Genomic DNA, 21,396 nt, shown 5'->3' with positions numbered 1-21,396 from the left:
TTTCAATACTATATGGAAAGCATCTCTCTATCGAATTTCGGGGAAAAATACCTTCGGCAAGGTAGTTAATTAGCCCACCAAAGTTCAAGAAAAATCCTAAGGCAATCTGCCTTTGACTTGCATTTCCCAATTTCCAATCGTCTAACCAAGAAAGTTATCCAACCATGGTTCATTTGTGAAATAAGGGTCTAAGATACATCCATGATATCTTTGGTAAGTGTTTAATATCAAGAACATCAACTAACAAGTTCACTCCAAGATTTTGTTCCAAACCAGTCCAAAGATTAGGGTTTTCCAAAACAGAGCAGTCCACTTGCTTCAGTCACAACTCAGTCATTATAGCTCGAAATCGAGCATGGCTTACGCCGTTGGAAAATGCATTCATAGATTTAAAATATCACAGAAGAAATCGTTTCCAAATTCGGCACCCATCTGGTTCAAATTCGGGCATCAAATTGCTGCCTGAACACTTCATTCCAGAAGAACAGAGTAACAGGACAGCGAACTTAAAACATTTGGTTCGGCTTTCTCACAAAGAATCAGAATGTGCATTATATACCAAATTAAAGCTAGGAATGTCTAGTTTCAAACACCACCGACGGCACATGATTTCGACATCCGAGGACAGAGTTATAGCCAAAATACTACTGCTGGTCAGAGCATACGCGAATCAGTTTTCCAGATTTGCTGGTTTCTAAAAAAAATTCATTTGCCCATTCAAACCTCATTATTTTTCAATGAAATATTTCACACATCTAATACATCCTACAAACATCCAATTCAAGCCATTAAACCATTAAAAATTGGCCTGGAAATGGCCGAACATGGCAGGGGCAAAATCGGAAATTTTAGCTTCTTACACCCAATGAAGTTCCTACTAATTACCCACCACTAATGCATCATTATAATCACTAAACCAACAATATAATCAACATCAATCATCACATCAGCAACAACAACCCAAGTGTGGGAATTCCAAGAGCCCACAATCACATTTTTACACCATACAAAAGCTAACCAAATGCATGCATGAACTTAACAAGGCAAGATAGCTTCCAATCTTCAAGTTCTCAAGGGTAGATCATCACTTAATTTGGGGTTGATGTTCAAGCAGAATTTCGGTCCTTTTTGCCCCAGAAAAACCGTGAGTTTTAGCTCTCTTTTGCAGCTCAAAATGCTCCTCAAGTGTCAAGCTAGGTGTGGTGCAAGTTTGGTTAAATTTGGAGGTGATTTGGGGTGGTTTTTGGGTGGGATTAGTGTGCAGAAATTTTAGAACAAGGAGTTAGAGAGAGGGAGTGTTTTGGCCGGCCATGAGGAGAGAGAAGAGAGAGTGTGTTTGATCTAAGTTAGCTTCCAAGAGAAGGTGCAATGTGTGGTGCAAAATCACCCAAAAGTCAACTCTCATTAGGGGCCGTTTGGTGCGATTACGGCTCGATTTTTTTTTCGCACGTTTGGTTCACTAGTGCACTAAACCTCCAAGGCATATATATTCATGTAAATATTATTCACTCTTAGTTGTCCCGAAATAAGGGTCTAAAGTCTCCCAATCGAAGTCGCGCGTGTGAAAACGCGTTCCGTCAATTTTACCGCTATAACGCGAAACTTTCGAAAAATTCTTATAACGATTGCACTACTAACTATCACTTGAATATTTATTCATAAGATTACCTATTTTAGGACCATAGTACAAGTCTCCAATATTCCAAGCTTATCGTGCTACTACGCGGATAAAATCTCCAAGTACTATTCACTATTTTTACTAAACGCGCTCTAGGAAATTAATTTTCGAAACGAATCATTTTAAAAATATAACGAAGATATACTACCACTTATTTAGGTCTAATAAGACTAGAAAATATTCCTTGAAAATAAAATCCAAATTAAATAATTTATTAAGCCATAAATTAGGCATAAAATAATAGTTTTTGCGAGTCCTCACATACTAGATATGAAATTCTAGAGGAAAAGCTCAAATTCCAGGTTTAAGTTTTCATATTCCCCTGTTCTGCTCGGTTCTAGGTCACCATGTTGGAGGCCGAATTAGGCTTAGCCCAAAACATAAAAGTTGTAGAAAATGATGTTTTATAGTTTCTTACAAAATTTCAACCCAATCCGACCACTGTATCTCATGAAAAGACAAAAATACACCTAAGACTGCCCTAGGTAGAGTCCAGCAGACAGTTTTGACATTGCCTCACGTTGGCTGCATTTTTTCACTTTGATCCGTATCACACCAGTCTTTGGCCAAAACATAAAACTTTTAACCCTATGTCTTAGCTTTCCAACACCCCTGAGAACGCCTTAATTGGACTTCGGTTGCTTGAGTTATTGTCGTTTACACATAGTGCAGTTAACTAGCCCAAATGTGAGATTTTTGGTTCTATAATTTGAAATTTTGACCTAAATACACTAGGAACTGGACTGAGTGGCCTTCATCAAAGTTGTAGGTCTTTGTCTTAGCTTCGAAATGGTATCTGTACACCTTAAATAGATGGCCACAGCTTCTGTTATAATTAAAACTGTAAAAGGTGTCAAAACTGTGAAATGGCCGTTTGCGCCTTTGGGTGCGGACGCGCGACCATTTTCATTTCCGCCACATGTACGTGCATTTCTCAATTGTTTTTGCCGTTTTAGACCGTTTAGCACTATTTTTGTTATTTTGTTACCATTCCGGCCGTTGCAACCAATTTCGACAATCTTGTAGCCTTAATGTCATTTTTTACCGTTTTGACTATTTTTGACCGGTTTCGATCATTCAAGTTATAAACTACTATTATTTGGCCGTTTCATTTATGTGTGTATATAATCTGTCAATACATACTGTGAGGCTTTTGACAGTGACGGTCAAACTCAGTGAATTGTATTATTTTTCGTGCCAAGTTTTATCAGGTGAGTAATTGGGTTGTTTATTGATGTGAAATTGTCAGAATGCTTTGCATATGTTAAATGGATACTTAGGCGAGGGTGTACTTTATCTCACTCGATCTAAGCTCATCCTTTGTTTTGATTTAAAATGTGAAAATACATGCTTTGTGCTGAGTAATACTCTTTTGCTGTGTGCTGATGGGGGTGATTACATGATTTGAATTGAACCCCATTGCTGTGTGCTGTTTGGGGTAAGCACTTTGTTGTGTACTTTATTGAGAGATACCATCTATTGAGAGATCGGATATCTCAGGACTTGGTTCCAACCCGGTTCCAAGAATAGACGAATTATTCGAGCCAGCCGGGGCTTGGTCGAAGCTAGTTCCATGCTAACCTTGGGATTTAGCTCTTTGTTAAAAATTTGATGAAAGCTAAGTTCTTGTTTCGCTCGAGTTGCTGTATGCTGTTGACTGGCCAGCGAGGGTTGACAAGGTGAACAGGGAAAGTTAAGTGGAGTCTACGGACCATGAGTACTTTGGTTGACGGAGTGTCAACAGGCGTTCAAACTCGGGGAATTGAATTGGTTTTGGAGCCACCCGTATCCTACCATTGTAATGTTACATTTCTATATTGATATGAACTATTTGGATTTATATGTTTATTTGAATGTGCTTTTACATTTAACCCCAATTATTCACTAAGCATATAACTTACCCCGTTTCATTTGTTTTCCTTAGCAGGGGCCGACGTGGGGATTGCTCGGGTAGGTGTATAGACTTTTGGTTATAGACTATTTGACTTTGTACATGTTATCAGTTGACTAGTAAGATGTATATAGTTGTCGTGGTGGTTGTAGTATTGAGGGTTTACTTTCTGGTACTCGTGATATGTAATTCTTGGAGAATTGGATGTAATATTTGAAATTTATCTTGTAATTCACTTGAGGACTGTAGTGAGTGAGTGAGTTCCAGCGAGAGTTGGGCAGGCGACCCGCCGAACCCTGGAGTACGCCCTAGGGGGAGGTGGGGCCATAACATACTCATTGTGTACATGGTACGTGGATGATATCATTTTCAAAGGAAATGACTTAATTGAGATGGAATCGTTGAAGAAAAGTCTTGCTTATAGCTTTGAAACCAAAGATTTGGGAACACTACAATATTTCTTATGGATGGAGGTAGGTCAGTCCAGGAAGGGTTTAGTTGTGTCCCAACATAAGTATGTTCTAGATATTTGAAAAGAAACAGGAATGAGTGAATGTCAACCTATAGACACCCCTATGGATCCAAATCATATGTCAGCAGATATAAAAGATGGAACACTAGTTGATACTGCCTGACACTTGAAGTTAGTGGGCAAGCTAATTTACTTGGCTCATACTCGTCCTAATATAGCCTTTTTAGTGAGTGTTGTAAGCCAGATCTTGATGCAGTATATCGAATTCTGAGGCACTTAAAGAGTACTCCAAGAAAGGGATTGTTCTTTAAAAAAGGAGATCGAAGGACCATTGAGGCTTACACGGATACTGGCTGGGTAGGATCAATCATCGATAGAAGATTAGTCTCGAGGTATTGTACATTTGTATGGGGCAATTTTGTTACTTGGAGAAGTAAGAAACAAAGTGTTGTAGCTCGTAACAGTTCAGAGGCAGAGTACTGGGCTATGGCTCATGGTATGTGTGAGATGATATGGCTGAAGAGAGTTTTAGATGAGGTAAAAAGACCTATTGAACTTCCAATGAGGCTCTGTTGTGATAACCAGGCAGCAATTAGCATAGTTCACAATCTAGTGCAACATGATAGAACCAAACATATTGAGATTGACCCTACTTCATAAAAAAGAAACTTGAAGGAGGAATTGTCTGTATGCCATTCATTCCATCAGCTCAGCAGATAACTGACATTCTCATTAAAGGACTCTCTAGATCAAATTTTGAAGTTCTTAAAAGCAAGTTTGGTTTGATGAATATATACACACCAACTGGAGGGGGTATCGAAGATATTATCCCCCATGATTAAGGGAGTTTGTTTCCTATGATTAAGCAAGTTTTCTAATAGATTAACTAAAATAAAACATAGGATATGAGGTGGTTACGTAATTCCTAAAATCATGGTTTTGTTGCCTTAAGTTGTGGCAGAATTGTGATATAATTGCCCTAAAATGTCTACCTTGTAAACATATTCTATGTGTGGAAAAATAAAAAAAAAAGTTTTGTTTATTTCCATTTTTCTTAAAAATCTTCACTTCTGCTACCTAAGAAAAGAGAAGAAAGCAAAAGCATGTAGGTTCTTGGCTTCTATCAAATATCCGAATGGCTTTACTTCAAATATCTCTTAATGCATAAAGAATGGACAATTTAGATTTTTGGAATGAAAATCCATGACTTTTGCCATTTTTATTCAAAGAATACTGTCACTTGCTATTCATGGAAGCTTGACCAAAGAAGTTTGACAAGTGCTATTTGAGTTAAGTGAATTGACCAAAAAATTGTGTGTCATAACATTGTATACAAACATACTAGAGGAGTATGATAGAAAAATTCCTGTGATTATGTTACACTAGAGAGATTATTCCCTCCTACTTTTTTCGAAAAAATGCTACACAAGATAGTTCACCTACCAATTGAATCTTTGCTTGTTGGCCCAACTAGATATCGCTGGATGTTCCCATTTGAGAGGTACAACATTATATATAGCATCTTTCAATTTGTAAAATATTATTATCTGTATAATTGCTACTCTAAAAAAACTAATTTTTTTGTTTTTTTTGTTATTAAAAATATGAAAATAATGATACTCAAAAGTTATGTACAAAACAAGACTTTCTCGGAGGGATGTATTGCCAAGCGTTTCGTAGAGAAAAAATGCTTGACATTATGCTCCGTGTACCTAGATAATATTGAAATAATATTCAACAACCCAGAGCGTGTCAATGAAAGAGTTAAGAAATCTAGGTAGCTATCAATATTTTCATGCTCTGCTCATCCATTTCGAGGGCCCAAGCATGGGTATTTATCTGATTCAGAGCTAGCAAAGATCCACAACTTTTTGCTAAATAATTGTGATGAGCTTAAGGAATACATAAAGTAATATACTACCTCACTTAAATTATGTTTTATGTGCATTACTTGATATGGTTGGTGATTTCAGTTTAATTTTTTTAATGAGCACATTAAATTGGAGGCTAAAAGCTCTGAAAATGTGGACCAATGGCATGATTGGGAGTTCTTCGTGAGGTTCAAAGAACAAGTAGGGTCTAATTTTTTTGATTGGTTATGTGGATTCTTATGTTTATAGTTTTAATAATATGTCATGTTAATATAATTTATTTTTGAACAAGTCTTAAATGCTCCTCAGCCATGCAACGATGAATTTCGATCATTTGCATTTGTAGTCTAGACAATATAGTTCGCACATATACGGGTTGTATGGCTAATGGATACAAGTTTCACACCAAAAACCATGAACGAGATAGAAAAATACAAAATAGTGGTATCATAATGAAAGATAAGCATGGAAATAATATCAATTATTTTTATGGTATTGTAAAAGAAATTATTGAAGTGAGGTACTGGATTGGAAACTAAAAATCTTGTTTTCAGTGTGATTGGTAGAAGATAAATGATAATGCTAGTATGCAAATAGACAAGGACTGGGGTATAACAAGTGTCAATCAAGAAGATGGTATCAAGACCAACCCTATGTCCTTCCTCAACATATGGAGCAAGTGTTTTATATTGAGGACCTAAAATTTCGTAGAAACTAGCTTTAGCCCATGAAACTCTTATGATGTTCCAGAACATATAGACAAGGAGCTAGTTGTTGAGGAGATATATCAAGAGGAAGCAGAAGGAGAATTCTCTATTATAATAGACCTCGATAAACCCCTAACACTTTCAAGAGAAAATAGCAATCCATTAAAATCTGTACCTTCATTCCTTGTTCATGCTGATTGGTCAATGAATAGCAATAAATAAGCGGATGAAGAGTTCATTGATGATGATGATGTGGATGAATGTGAAGGTTGCCATAATGAAGAAAATGAGGATATTATTAGTGATAATGAGAATGATTTAGACTAGGTTACATCGATTCAACTCTCTGAAGTTAATAAATATGCTATCACTAGGAAAGAGTTAATTGTGTAACATGCCTTTTATACTTGTTTAATTGATTGGATTTTGCTTATTAAAGTAGATATAAAGATATACTACTGCTGCAATGAATATTTTTTTAATTTTGGTTAAAGTTTCTTGATTTCAAATGGCTGGACCAAGAACAAGAAGGCAAGGACTTTGACGACAATTGCCCGAAAAGCAACACAATCCATACATGCAAATGGGGCCAACTAGCAGCAAGTTGCATCCGGAAGTACAAGGTCAAAAGGCACTTATGCTTTTGTGGCTCCAACATCTTCATCTAGAGCTCTTACAGATGGTTCAAATAATGAGCACCCTTAAACTTTTGAGTCACATGCATCTGGTGCAAATGAGACGATTCCATCTTCTAGAGATGGTAAAAATAGTAGTTTCGGTACCCAAGTCCTTTTTGGCATTTTTTGTAATTTGTGTTCTTTTGTTTCAAATATTAAAGCTGTTGTTATGCTTATATAGTCAACTCAGTTTCTAGATTTATATCTAATCATAGATGTCACATTGGTGAAAAAAGGGGGCATACTAGAGATATTACATTGGTTTGAAAAAGAGAGGGTAAGGAGACTCTAACAATTAAAGTTGATCCTTACATTTAGTGCATAGTAGGAAAGGATTCTCAGTACTTCATTAGTGAGAGTGGTTGTGTTGTAAGGAAGTTTGGAAGACTTAATATTGTGAAATAGTCACATATAGAGCCCAAAGATAGAGATGCATAGACAATATAGTTACCGTACTGGTATCATTTTCCTTAAATCACTACTTGAACACACTAGTTTGCTCTTTATACTCAAGCAACATACTTATGCCTTTGTCTTGTGATATAAACTTTTATTTCAATATTATTACAGTTTCATTTGTCTTGTAGAATGACTTTCAATTTGTGCATAACAACGCCTCAAAAGCTAATGTAAATAGGTAGTTAAACATTGTTTATAGGAATCACCAATATTGGTTGCATAAGTATTTTCTAACTTTTGATACAAAGAAGAAAGCAACTAGACAAGTTCCTGAAGAGGTATCACTTGATGATTGGAAATGGATGTGCAACTACTTTGGATCCGAAGAATTCAAAGTCTAGTCGCATACTTGAATCAGACTTATTTAAATATCAAATTTAATTCTAATATTTAGTAATTTATTGGTTGTTTAATTGTTATAGAAAATCAATGAGCGTAACAAAATAAATCGTGCCAACATTAAAACTCATACTATTGTAGGAACAAAGTCACTTGCAAGACTTGTTAAAGAAAAGGTAATCAGTCCTTTATCCAGCAGATGTTCTCCCTTTGGATGCTTATGCATTTTCACATTGAAGACAAACTGATTATTTTCACAAGAAAGGAAGGAGAGTATAGAATTTTCAGAGATAGATCTATTTGAGATCAGCCAGTAAATGATGTAGCAGGAGGTACTTTGATGAGATAATTTATATCATGTTTTATCCATTTTCTATTGCTATGTGACATGCTCTTTAACAACAAAACTATAATGTTCAACTTGCATAGGCAACAATAAAAGAATTGGATGCTACGATTTCAATGACTAGCACACAAATTTTTCATAGAAACTCGGTTACGTACTTGGATAGGTCCATGGCCACAATCCAAGCAAAAACCAATTAGCTGAGATCGAGCACTTAAGGAGTGAACTGGCGGAGCATCAAAGAAAGGCAGTTGCAGTAGAGAAATGAGCTAAAACGATTGTTGAGGAATTCAAAACCCAAAAGGAGCTAATTAAGAAGATCAACAAGTTGAAGCAAGAGGGTTGTACGAGGAGTTGATTGCCCAAATGAAAGAGTTTCACAACTAACAAACTTCTGCAAAGGTGAAGATACAAGTTTGCTATGTTTCCAACATCTATCTTCATAAAGATTCCTTAGTTTCCTAAAATCTGGTTATGTTACCTAATTGGAATGATGAAAATATAACAACACAATGCCTTGAAAATCATTTAAAGTGTAAATAGATTTCAAGGATCATTTAAAGTGGTATATGGATGTCAGAAATCGTTTAAAGTGGTAAATTGATGGTCAAAAACTAATCTATAATTAGTTTTCTTGTACTTAGAACCTAAATGTGTTGTCATCTTCTTGCATTTAGCTTAAATTTTGTAGTTATTTATGCATTCAGTTGGAGTATTGAAACACAGTAGTTTGGTTAGGAAGAGCAACATCATTAGCATGTGCAGTTGCATGTGCACCACTAGTAGTAATTTACTTTTGCTGTCTATGCAGGTATGTTTAAGATATAGGCTTTTTGAAAGTAATATGTTACCTAACTGGAGTTGGCTTTTGGATATGCTAATGAAAATGGCTCAAGTTTGACATTGGTACTTTAGTCTATGCTTTTGTTTGGAAATATGGTGCTTTATTTTTCTAATGGCCACTTGCTATTAGTACCTGAACTGTGTTTTTTGGATGGCCACTTGCTACTAGTAGTTGAACTAATGTAGGCTTAATTTGGACCATCTTGGTTGCTACCTATTTTTGATGAATTTAGAGATATTTATGATAATATAAGTACATATTTCAGGCTTAATTGTGTGTTAATTACTTTCATTTTTGGCATTTATCGAGCCAAAAATAATCTACTATATTTGTTAGAAATGCTGCGAGGGTAGGATATGGTGAATTTTAGACCTTCTAAATAAATCTCAGTGGCAACTTTAGAGAAGATTGTTACTAATTTTAAATTCACTAGTAACAACAATTCTTGTAACTGATGAACATTACGAATAGTGACAAGTTGAGAGTTCCCACTGTAGCACTTAAATTTGTAATGACTTTTGCATCATCTATGACAAAAAATACAGGTGTAGTTGTGACAACAACATCATCACAAAATGCTGATAGTTAGTGATGACTTTTGTCTTATCATTGAATAACATGATTATATAATGACCTTTATAAGGTTGTCACATGAACCCATTTCTGACATAAAATCTGTGACAACCCTGTGACAGTGAAAAATGTCGCCATTGTATTATATAATGATGACTTTTTGGGTTTCAATGATGACTTTTGGTTGCCATTGAAGCCCAAATTTCTTGTAGTGATATTGGTTTTCTAATTTTTGAAATAGTTCTCATCCAAGATCAAAAGAATAACAATTTAAGCAAGCACACACAAGGTTGAGAAGCATAATTGAACATTCTTTTGGAGTACCTGAAGCTAATTTTCCCATTCTCAAAATGATGCAACATACACTTTCCTCATGCAGAGTGTTAGGCCCGAAGACAACTTAAGAGGGGGGTGAATTAAGTTGATTAAAAACCTAATTAGATTATGGGGACTTTTTGCTCAATACGAAATTTACCCTATTTTCTAAGTGATTACACAATGAATCAATCAATAAAGAAGCAATATCACTTGAGAGAAGTAGAAGAGATATGCAATTTAAGCATCACAACATGATAAATAAATAAAAAGAGAAGAATTGCAAACCAATTGACTATCAAACTCCTCTTAAACTCGAAGATCAATTCACAAAACAAACTTCTTCAAGTTGATGAAATACAACCAATCTTGTGTACAAAGGAAGACTCACTTCCTTCTTGTCCCAAGTTTCACTCGGACAAGGAAGTTTTACAATCCCTCAAGATAACCCTTACAGAGCTACATTATTGAAATATTCTCTCACAAATGAAAAGTTTACAAAGAATCTTACATTACAAAGAGTACAAATGTTCCTTGAAGAATATTTTCTCACTAAACTACTCTTGATCTTTTTTATTTTCAGTGTGCAAAAGTTGTTTGAAGTTTTTGATCATACTCTGTTATGGGAGACCAAAAAAGTGTTTCATTAAACCTTCCAATAGATAGAAGGTAACTGAAGAGTCAACTAGCAGTTGGGAGTATCGGACGTTCGCTTTTGATGCTTGCATCCGAAAGTGGACAGAGAGTTTGAAAAATCTTTTCAATTCTTTCGGATGTCTGGTGATGATGTTTTTCGTCCAACATGATTGTCCGGTACTTGTCCTGTCTATCGGACGTCCGGTATTGTCATTATGAGCGTCCAACATCTTCCGACTTCTTTCTTCTTCGTTCAATTACTTTTTGAATCAAATTTCTTCAGAGGTGAAAAAATTTCTCATTGAAAAAATATTAGTTTGAATTATCCAATTGTTTTGTATACATCAAAAAAATCGGGATCAAGATCATCATTCTCTCTCTTTTTGATGATGACAAAACAATGGATGATATTTTGAAAAAGTTTGAGGAAAAACTCCTCCTTACACATAGTATCCATAACCAATTCAAAATCATTTAATACCAATATGAGCAAAGTCATGAGCAAAGTAATTTCCATCATAGTCAATATAATATCATCAAAAACTCTCCCTTTCATATAGCATCCATAACCAATTTAAAATCATTCAATAATTTCTCTCTCTTTTTATCATCATAAAATCAGAAAGTAATTGCCATCAAAAGTAACATCATCAGCTAACATCAAAATCAATCAATGGCAACCATTACCAGCCAATATCAACAAAAAAATAATATCAAAACATATCAATGAATATTAATGATACCAACATTCATATCAACCAAAATCCATTAATGGTAACACTCAAAAATGTCAAAGGACACAGTACTGAACATAAAAAACATTACAAAAGAAAAAACTAAAAATGCATCCTAATATGAAGTGCAAATGACCCTAGAGTACTATCGAACGCCCGTTCATCAACTATCGGATGTCCAATAAAATTTGACCAAAAAAATTTTAGATAGTCTTTTCCAAAATGCCCAATTTTGCCCTAAAAAATATAAACTGATCCAAAGGTAAAACTTTTATAAGAATATTAGTAACTTTGTCTTTCGAACAAATACAAATTTCACACTTTTGGATAAGATCACGAATGAAATGATATTTTATGTTTATGTGCTTTGTCCTAGAGTATTGAATGAGCTTATTTATCAAATTTATGGTACTTGTGCTATCACAATACATCGGCACACAGTCATACACTAGTCCAAAGTCATTCAAAGTATGATTTATTCATAACAATTGAGTACAACATGTACCAGTGGCTACATATTCCGCTTCCGCCGTAAATAAAGAGATAATATTTTATTTTTTACTAAACCATGATACCAAACAATTACTAAGAAATGACATGTACCACTAGTATTTTTTCTATCTATCCTATACCCACCAAAATCAACATCCGAAAAATCACATAAGGCAAATTCATGACATTTAGAATACCAAAAATCATAATTTAAGATTCCCTTTAAATATCTAAAATTTTTTTTAACAGTATTTAAATGAGATTCTTTAGGACAAGATTGGAAACGAGCACACAAGTAAACGGCAAATATAATATCGGATCTACTTGTGGTTAAATAAATTAAACTATCAATCATATCTTTATATTTCTTCTCATCAATTTTCGTACCTTCTTCATCATTGTCAAGTTCGGTGGATGTACGCATAGGCGTTCCAACTTGTTTCGAATCTTCCATTCCGAATCTTTTGAGAAATTGTTTTGTATACTCTTTTCAGATGAATCACCAATAATAAGTTCTTTGGGATGATTTTGAACAAACTTCCAAACTTTTGAAAGATCTTTAGGTATACTAACACCCTTGTCATTTTCTTCTAACGCTTGATTTTCTTGAAAATCATCTTCCTTTGATTTCTCTTCTAATGGAGCATTTTCTTCATCTTGAATCGTAAGTTTCTTAAATCTTTCTTGAACACTTACATCATTATCTTCACAACAACTCTTGGAAATATCATCATTAGTTTTATCAAATGTAACATGCATAGCTTCTTCTATAACAAGAGTCCAAAAAATAATATTTGGTACCCTTTAATTTTTTGGTTCTTGAGAGTTAGTATCATGTCTAACTATCCACATGCATTTTATACCTCTTCTCATGTTCTTCCTCATACAACAATCACTTTTCATGTGATCTTTTTGACAATAAAAATTACATATAATCAAAGAGTTATTTACAAGAAAAGATTTAATAGATTTTACTTCTCTTTTCTTATAAATAGTGAATTCATTTGCACCAGAATTTAATTTCTTTTTATGAGTGCCAAAATGAGGTTTTGATCCATTTGTTTGAAAACAGTTTTGTTTTTTATACTAGAGAAACTCATTTAGATTATCAATTCTTCTTTTCAAGCCACCTTGTTCCTCTTTGACCATTTCACATCTTGTTTTTCTATCAATTTCATTTTGTAAATCAAACTCACTTTCTTTCAAGTAATTATTTTCAGTTTTCAACTTTTTGTTTTCTTGAAAAAGACGTGCATTGTCCTGAAGACGAAAACTAATTTTGTGTTTTAATTCCTTGTTTTTAGTATAAGATTCTTTGAAACTATCATGCAAGTTTTCAATGAAGGATTCAAGATCATCATCACTTTCAAGTTGAGAGTTACAAGTTGTTACCTCATTATTTCCAATGGCCATAAAAAGCCATTTGAGTAGATTCTTCTTCCTCTTCAATTTCACCATCGAAGTTGCACTCATTCCATGTGAATTGGAAGTTATTGAATCTTTGTTTTCCTTTAGCTCTTCCTTTTTTTTTTCTTCATTGGATACTCACTTATTTAATGTCCAAGTTGGCTACATTCATAGCATTTGTCACCTTAGTTTTTGTTGGTCTCTTGTTTTCCTTTGTTTCTTGCATTGTTGAATTGATTGAAATTCAAATTGCTAAGTCCTCTTTTTCTGAATCTCCTTTTGTTGAGAATTCTTTTGAAACTTTTATGATGAAAGCTAGATTATTGTCATCCACATCCATTTCTTCACCATCCAATGAAATCGAGTCATTTTCATCTTGAGATACTTTTAAAACAATACTCCTTTTTACTTTTGTTTCTTTTTCTTCTTGTACCTTGGTCTTAAATTTCAACTCATAAGAAATTAGAAAGTTTATAAGAGATTCAATAGGCATTGAATTCAAATCTTTTGCCTATTCAATAGCAGTCACTTTACTCTCCCAATCTTTAGACAAAGCATTCAAGATTTTTCTGTTTTTCTCTCCTAAGGAGTATTCCTTTTCCAGAACCTCTAAATCCTTAATAAGATCATTAAATTTACATTACATTTTATCAATATTTTCATGAGGTTCTATTTTAAACGACTCATGTTTAGTAACCAAGATAGATTTCTTTTGTTCTCTAACATTCTCACTGCCTTCATAAATTTCTCTCAGTTTGTCCCAAAATCTCTTTAGCAGACTTATAGCCTTTAACCCTAATAAATTCATTTGAATCTAAAACACTATATAACGCATTCATAACTTTTGCATTTAAGGTGAGATAAGCTCTATCCTCTGCAGTCAATTCATTTCTTATTTTTGCTCTAGGCTTATAAGTATTTTCATCTACTATAGAGGTATCGTATGGACCTTCATTAACAATAAATCACAGTTCAATGTCAATTGATTGCAACAAGATAATCAATCTCTCTTTCCAACTCACATAATTTGACCCATTAAACATTAGAGGTCTAATTACAGATTGTCCTTTAAAAAACATGACATTGTTGGTTGTCATCTTTACTTCTAAGCCGTTTGAGTTTAATCTCTATGAGACCAAACTCCGATACCAATTGTTAGGTTCAAAAACAACCTAAGAGGGAGGTGACCTCTACAGCCCGTGGAAACTATCTCTAGAATTTCAAACAACTAAGTGGATACTTCAAATTATGATAGGGATTTGCAAGGATATAATGGCTCTAAGGAAGCTTGGATGTAAGACCTCATCTCATATTAGCCGTTGATGTATAATTGTAATGGAATACAAGCTTAGGCACATTTGACCATTAATAACTTAACTATTATGATCCCATGATTTTCGCTTAAAAGTTATTGGTCTAACCCTTGGATCCGGTACATTACATATAAAACGTAGACGGCAAAGGTAATTTGTCAACAATTCTGGATGTTTCATAGTAATTTGTCGATTTTAATTTCTTGCACTCGGTATTGGAACAGCTTCTCTGGCCAAGGATATAACTTTTTGTTTGGAAAAGGCCCAACGTCAGATGAATAAGTTAATTGTTCTAGTATCCATGGACCATGGATTTTGCGTGGTGAACAGTGAATGTCTAGAAACCCAATCAAGCGGGAAAGTCTTCCGCCCAGCCTCCGATTAAGTTTTTTTTTTTTTTTTTTTTTGGGGGAAACTAATCTCTCATAAATTGTTATTGTAGAAATTTTTTTCAGCTGCTTTCTTAAAAAAAATTCTCGATCAGGAAAGCAATAAGACTTAAGAAATGGGGAGAGAACATGAGGTCTTAAATCCCATTACATTTAATTTCTGATATTTCAATTTTAACAACGAGACCAAATCCTTCTTGGCTTTCATTAGCAATTATCGATATATGCCCTGGAATACTCTTTGTTCAACATTGTAAGTTTTCCTTTTGTACATATAATATGTATCTAGATCCATTTGTGACACATTTTTACACTGATAATGTAAAAAAAATTAATTCATTAGTTTTAAATACTTTTAAACAAGAATTTTACTCTTGTTAGTCAATAAATTTGGATTGATCATTAGATCAGCCTATCAAAACTAGCAAACATATCAAGTCTACTTCAAATTCAAAAGCTTAAAAAAGGAATTAGAAAAAGAAGGTTGAGATTTTAGATTGACTGTCACATAAAATAGATAAAAAAGAAAACTTCTAGATATTCTCATCTTCTTGATTTAGGATAAATTTCACAGAGCGCTAGCTAAGCACTTTATTCCTTCCAAGACTGATGAATCCCATATTTATTTATAGTCAGGATGCCATTATTGTTTTGAGATCGTTGTCCACCATCAATAATGAGCTTTCGGATCTTGAACTACCGTGGTAATAGCCAATCCTTGAGGTAAAATACCCAAACAAAGTCCAGTTAAAAGGAGAAACAAATAAAAGAGATCTTAATGCCAACTTAAAAAATAAAAAAAATAAAAAAAGGAAGGTAAGAAAGCATTCAGAAGGAGAGATTAAGATTCTACCTGTTTTGTTAGTTGCGCGGACTCTCCCGGCCAAACGATTATTTGATATGTCCCTAAAACACATATTTAGGTGCCACCGATTAAAATGAGAACATCTTAGTTTAACTAATAGGAACATTAATTAAACAATTATAAGATTCGTTATTCAACTCTCAAGTCCTCCACTGTGTGGTCTAGAGTATTTCTTAAACCAAGAAGTATTAACTAGTGTTAGACAAAAATTAAAATTTGCTAACATAAATATATTGCAAAACATCAAGTACCTATTTCAGATTGCAATTAAAATGGTACTTAATAAATAATATTCAATCCCATTATTTTGGAGCATACTTGCATGATTACTACTTATGTTGGATTATAAATAAGTGCATACGTACCTATGTATGTACATACATACATATCTACATACATACATACATACATACATATATACATAAATACATACATACATATATATATGAACATGTGTGTGTGCGCGCGCGTGCTCACATTTGTGAGACCATTTTTTAATTCTATTCTTATGCTTACTTAGGATTTGCTTGGGAACGGGTGTTTTTTGGATGGTTTTTAATGGACAAGTTTTTTTAAAACTTTATCTACAAGAGCCCTTTAAAAACATTTCAATTTTTAAAATGCACACCCCCAAAATATTATAGAACACCACAAATTTTTTTCTTTTTTTGCCATTTTTCTTCTTCCTCATCCCTCCTCAACCTGTCGAAACCTCCATCGATACCTCTTCCGATACCAACGTTGGCGCTACTCTCTCTCCCCCACTTTTTTTTTCTCTCACTCCCTCTCCTCCTCCACTCTCCCTCCCTCCTCCTCCTTCCCTCTTTGATCGCGTGACTATAGGTCATGGGATGGGCGAGGAAGAGAAGGGAGAAGAGGAGAAGGAGGGAGGGAGGGAGCAAGAGGGATAAATGGGAGGAAGGGAGGGAGGGAAGGAAAAAAAAAAAAAAAAAAAGAGGCAACAACAATAGGGAATGAGGGAGGAAGAGCAGATTTGGTGTAAGGAGAAAGAATAAAGAGTAAAGAAAGAAAAAAGAAAGAAAGAAAGAAAGAAAGAAAGAGGAAAGGGAAAGAAAAGAAAGAAAAAAAACAAAGTTTTTTTTTTATTTTTTATACCCTAGAAAACAAAAAAAAATTAACAATTTCTACAGTAAGTTTTAATAAATTTTATATAAATACTCAAAAAACTCACCTTCCAAACGGATCCTTAGTTTAATTTTCTGATAAAATACTCAAGATTTATTTAACTATTAAAAAAATTTGGGTTGAAAAGCACAAATATAACCTTGTGCTAAAAGCATTGTTTCTAAACTCGGATCAGACCAATCGCTCAATTGATTAGATTGGGAACCGGTTAAGAGTTCGGTTCAACTTTACCTATATAACCGCTCAGTAAAAATCGATCAAAATTAGTCAAGAATAGGATTCAATCGAAAACTATAATTGTGTTTGGATTGCATTTTCTAGGATTTTTTGTAGAAAAATTATTATAACGATTTAATGTATGTGAGGAAAAAAGGTAATAGGAAAATATAATCACGGAAAATGATACAATTTTCTAATAGAAAATAGCTGTCCAAACAAGGCCAGGAAACCGGTCAGAATGCAGTTTTCTTCATATTTTACTTTTCGCTGATTTGTATTTTTCGTTTTTTATTTTCTTTTTCCCACTTTTGTTTTAATCTCTTCACACTCAAATCTTAATTTCTTCCCTCAAAGACATATACTCACAGATCTGAAATGTTTTTTTTTTTCATTTTTGTCAAAAGATATGGAATCAACAACGGGAGAAGGAAAAAAAAATAGCTAGAAAGGAAGGAAAATCAAGAGGGGAGGGAGATAGACAGTGAAAGGTTTCCAGAAACATGAAAGAGTGAAGAGAAAAAGAATCAAGAATCCTTGAAATCCACCACTTTCTCTGTTACGTGTAGTCTTAGATAATTCACAAGATGAGTTTCATGCACGTTTTTCTCCTCTTGGCGCTTCTCATGGCCTCTGATGTGGGGCCATTCGGGGTGCTCGAGGCCAGGACTTGCAAGTCACATAGCCACAGAAACTTGTTTTGATTTGTATTATTAATAGAATAGGGAAACAAAATAGAAATTAAAAAATGAAAACAGGGAGAAAAGATCAGAAGTGTGATGTCTGGAAAAGTTGACAGGATGGCGGGCGGCGGGCCGGCGGCAACGAGGAAGAAAGAAACGCTGGAAAGTTGTAATTGACTTTCTCATTCATGCCTAAATCCTTGCTGGTATTTTGTTTTGAGCCTTAACTTTTAAGAAATTGTAAATCTAACCATAAATGGTTTTCACATTATATTTCTAACCTCAAATTGTACATTTTTGTGAAATGGAATCTTTGTATTATTTATAAATTCACCAACTATACCAAGTCTAGGGGTATTATTTTATGCTACTTCATTTTTATATATAATTAATTAAAATATATTTATGACATTATTATGACATCACCCGATTATATTTCAACTCAATCAGTTGAAGTCATTTACTCCTAACCCCAAACTAGAGAGAATCACTATCCGATTCAAGTTTGAAAACATAAGCTAAAGGTACTTATAAGGCTTCAATCTCTATTTTTGTATTTATGGAAGGATGTATACAAACACCCCAAACGTGGTTCTATCATGTAGAAGTATATTTTTAGCAAAGCAGCCTAATAATCAGATGAGCGTGAAAGTTAACTAATTGAGATTGGATGCAAAATTTAATAACAATGTGCTTGAAAATTAGACATGTACGGATATTGGTTATGTGGACTTACAAAATTTGTAAGTGGCCATAGTTGATAAGTTGAATTATACTGTCAGGTAACTTTCCGGATAGTCTATTGCTGTTCAATCGCCTGTAGACCGCACACCATTAGGCAGAAGACTACATTAAAACAAAAATCAAAGGCAACTAAAGTTGTCAAACGCAAAAGTTCCACAAAGTAATGTTCGACCAGCTAATTCTACTATCCATGCTTAAACAAAGGGCCAGATTTCAAGGTGTCATCTCATATTCTCAGTATATAGTTAAAAATATATATATAAAAAGGTAAACGGAGCTCTTAAACTATCCTAATTATTTCAAACTGGCCCTTTATATATTTTAAGGTTCAAATTGATCCCTCAACAAGAAAAAAATGTTAATCTTTAATGCTTCATGTCTGTCCAATTTTGTTATTAGATCCATCAGCCTTACCTGTGGAGATGGGATGAAAGATCAAAGTTTGACATTTTCTATTGTCAAAGAGCCAATTTAAGATCCAAAATAGATTAGGGGCCAATTTAAGATAGTTAAAATAATTTAAAGACTCCCTAAGTAGTTTATCCTTAAAAATTTATTGAAGCGGCAGGCGTGTGTTACTCACAAAAATCTTAAGGATCTCAAGTTGCCAAGAGTTGCTGGGATTGAGCCGCTTAATCGATTATGGTACAGGTCCAAGCTTACCAGCTTTGTCAGGTTCCCCAACTCTTGTGGAATAGATCCACTGATCTTATTACCGTACACTTCCCTGCAAATTTGAAACGGCGTCATCAGTATTACTCATTAATGATGATGGAAGAAATATAATTAGATGTATGTTATTCATTGAATCTAAAAAAATTCAATTATTATGTGGCATTATATATGTTCTCACAGATACTGAAGATTGGCCAAGATTCCCAGCTGGGGTACAAGAGGTCCTGAAAGCCCAGCAACGCCAAGGTCCCTGCATTCTTTTTTGTCATTTTCAAATATGGTTTTAGAAAGTTAATCTGCTATATCAGTATTTCAGTGCTGCAGCAACACTATGTTTGAAAATGAATGATGGGATCCCTCTTTTTTTTTTTTTGGGGGGGGGGGGGGGGGGGGGGGGGGGGGGGGGGGGAGGAGAGGGTCGTTAATTACGGAAAACTGCAAGAAGTTGAAAAAAAGCCTACACTCTTGTAACACTGTTGTCACTGTTGCAGGTGATATGGAACCAGGTGCATGGATTTACAAGTGTTGGATCCCAGCTTTGAAGGACATTATTTGGATCTGCCAATGTGATCTTCCAAGCATGAAGAGCATCCACTGTTAATGTACCAATAAACAAATTTAATCATTAAGTATCATTAGGATTTAGGACCAAATTATCTGAGGTACATGATAATGACTTATGACAACTCATTTTAGCACAAAATTTTATACGTCTTGCTCTTTTTCTCCTTTTCTAGATGTAAAATTGGAAAACAAGGGGAAAGAAAACAATGGAAGTCGGACCAAATTCAGAACAAAATACATTGTTTTATAGCCCCAAAAAAACCGTTTATGTTTTTGGCTATACGTAGTTAGGCAATAACATTGAAATTGGAAAAAGCAAAAAAAATATCAAAGAAATTGTGCGTACGTAATTAATGATTATTGATACCTTCAGAGTTGGAATCTGCATGTGCTATTGCAAGCGCAAAGACAACCAGAATCAGGGCCTTAAAGCTCATTGATGAGTATGTATTGTATCGTTTAGTTTCTTGGTGTTGCTTCTTTGGCTTTGCGGATTTGCCAAGCTCTATTAATGCCCGTGGTTTTGCAGGCCTGTGGCCACTGGCTACGATAATACTAAAGCGTTGACGTGGACTTACGTCTGATCCACGTGAATATCGACGAAGAATTCAAGGACAAGAATGGAGATCTAAGGCCAAAACGCGCAATGGTAAATAACCACGTGACTTTGGTCCAATGACCATTAAGATACTTGTGTGTCTCTTCAAGTGTGAGTTCAAAGTTTCTAACACCCTAACCTACATATTCAACAGTCAACTTTGGCAGCAGCTTAGTTCCCTCTAAATTTCTGATGACCTAGTTGGATCTCTCTTTTTTCACGATGTAGAAATAGGAGTAGGTTAATTATTGACATTTCGGAAGGAAAAAAAGTAAAAGGAAAAGAAAAATCCCCGGCATATGGATGTGAAAACATGGGATTATGTTTTCTTTCCAACTTGAATAAATAATGATAATCATAGGACATGTTGGTTTTTTTGGACGACAAATTCGGTCTAATCAAATATTAACCGAAGGATGAAACGCGGCTTTGAATGATAAGACTGTCAAACTAGTTAGTGCCCCTGAAGGAAAGGGGACTAATTATTAATTGGAACTATTCTGTTTTCAATAATTGATAATTGAAGCCAAGAAAGTCCGTCACTGAGTTTCTTCCTTGCATGTTCCCTTGAATGTATCCAGTCAATTCTACAAGGTAGGAGTGAGCAAATTCGGTTCATACCGAATTCATAATCGAATTCAAATTCAATTCGGTAATTTGAAATCAGGTATTTGGTAATTTGGTACAAATTCAGTACAAACCGAATTCATCGAATTCTAATATGGTATGAAATAGGTAATGAAATTATGAATTTGGTAATAA

At 34.3% G+C, this 21,396-nt stretch overlaps 1 protein-coding gene across 1 annotated transcript; it reads right to left on the bottom strand.

Moving 5' to 3' along the window:
• Nucleotides 1–15,613: 15,613 nt before the first annotated feature.
• LOC113714875 (leucine-rich repeat protein 1-like) lies at nt 15,614–20,592 on the bottom strand. Its single transcript, XM_027239004.2, has 7 exons — nt 20,404–20,592; nt 19,934–20,066; nt 19,651–19,722; nt 19,381–19,524; nt 18,790–18,870; nt 15,997–16,049; nt 15,614–15,860 (listed from the first exon to the last, which is right to left on the bottom strand). The coding sequence occupies exons 1-7, from the start codon at nt 20,471–20,473 to the stop codon at nt 15,814–15,816; spliced, it is 600 nt and encodes a 199-aa protein (XP_027094805.1). The 5' UTR covers nt 20,474–20,592; the 3' UTR covers nt 15,614–15,813.
• Between the last annotated feature and the right edge of the window lie 804 nt (nt 20,593–21,396).

The sequence above is a fragment of the Coffea arabica genome, chromosome 10c, assembly GCF_036785885.1.
Source record: "Coffea arabica cultivar ET-39 chromosome 10c, Coffea Arabica ET-39 HiFi, whole genome shotgun sequence".
Taxonomy (NCBI): domain Eukaryota; kingdom Viridiplantae; phylum Streptophyta; class Magnoliopsida; order Gentianales; family Rubiaceae; genus Coffea; species Coffea arabica.
The sequence above is the reverse complement of the archived record's forward strand: the minus strand, read 5'-3'. Positions and strand labels throughout refer to the sequence as shown.

Excerpts from the sequence above, each read along its gene's own strand:
- LOC113714875 (XM_027239004.2), bottom strand. The coding sequence starts at position 20,473 with ATGAGCTTTAAGGCCCTGATTCTGGTTGTCTTTGCGCTTGCAATAGCA. Across the intron at positions 20,067-20,403 it reads TGCAGATTCCAACTCTGAAG|TGGATGCTCTTCATGCTTGG; the intron begins GTATCAATAATC and ends GTACATTAACAG. Across the intron at positions 16,050-18,789 it reads TATGGCCACTTACAAATTTT|GGACATATCAAATAATCGTT; the intron begins GTAAGTCCACAT and ends TATGTGTTTTAG.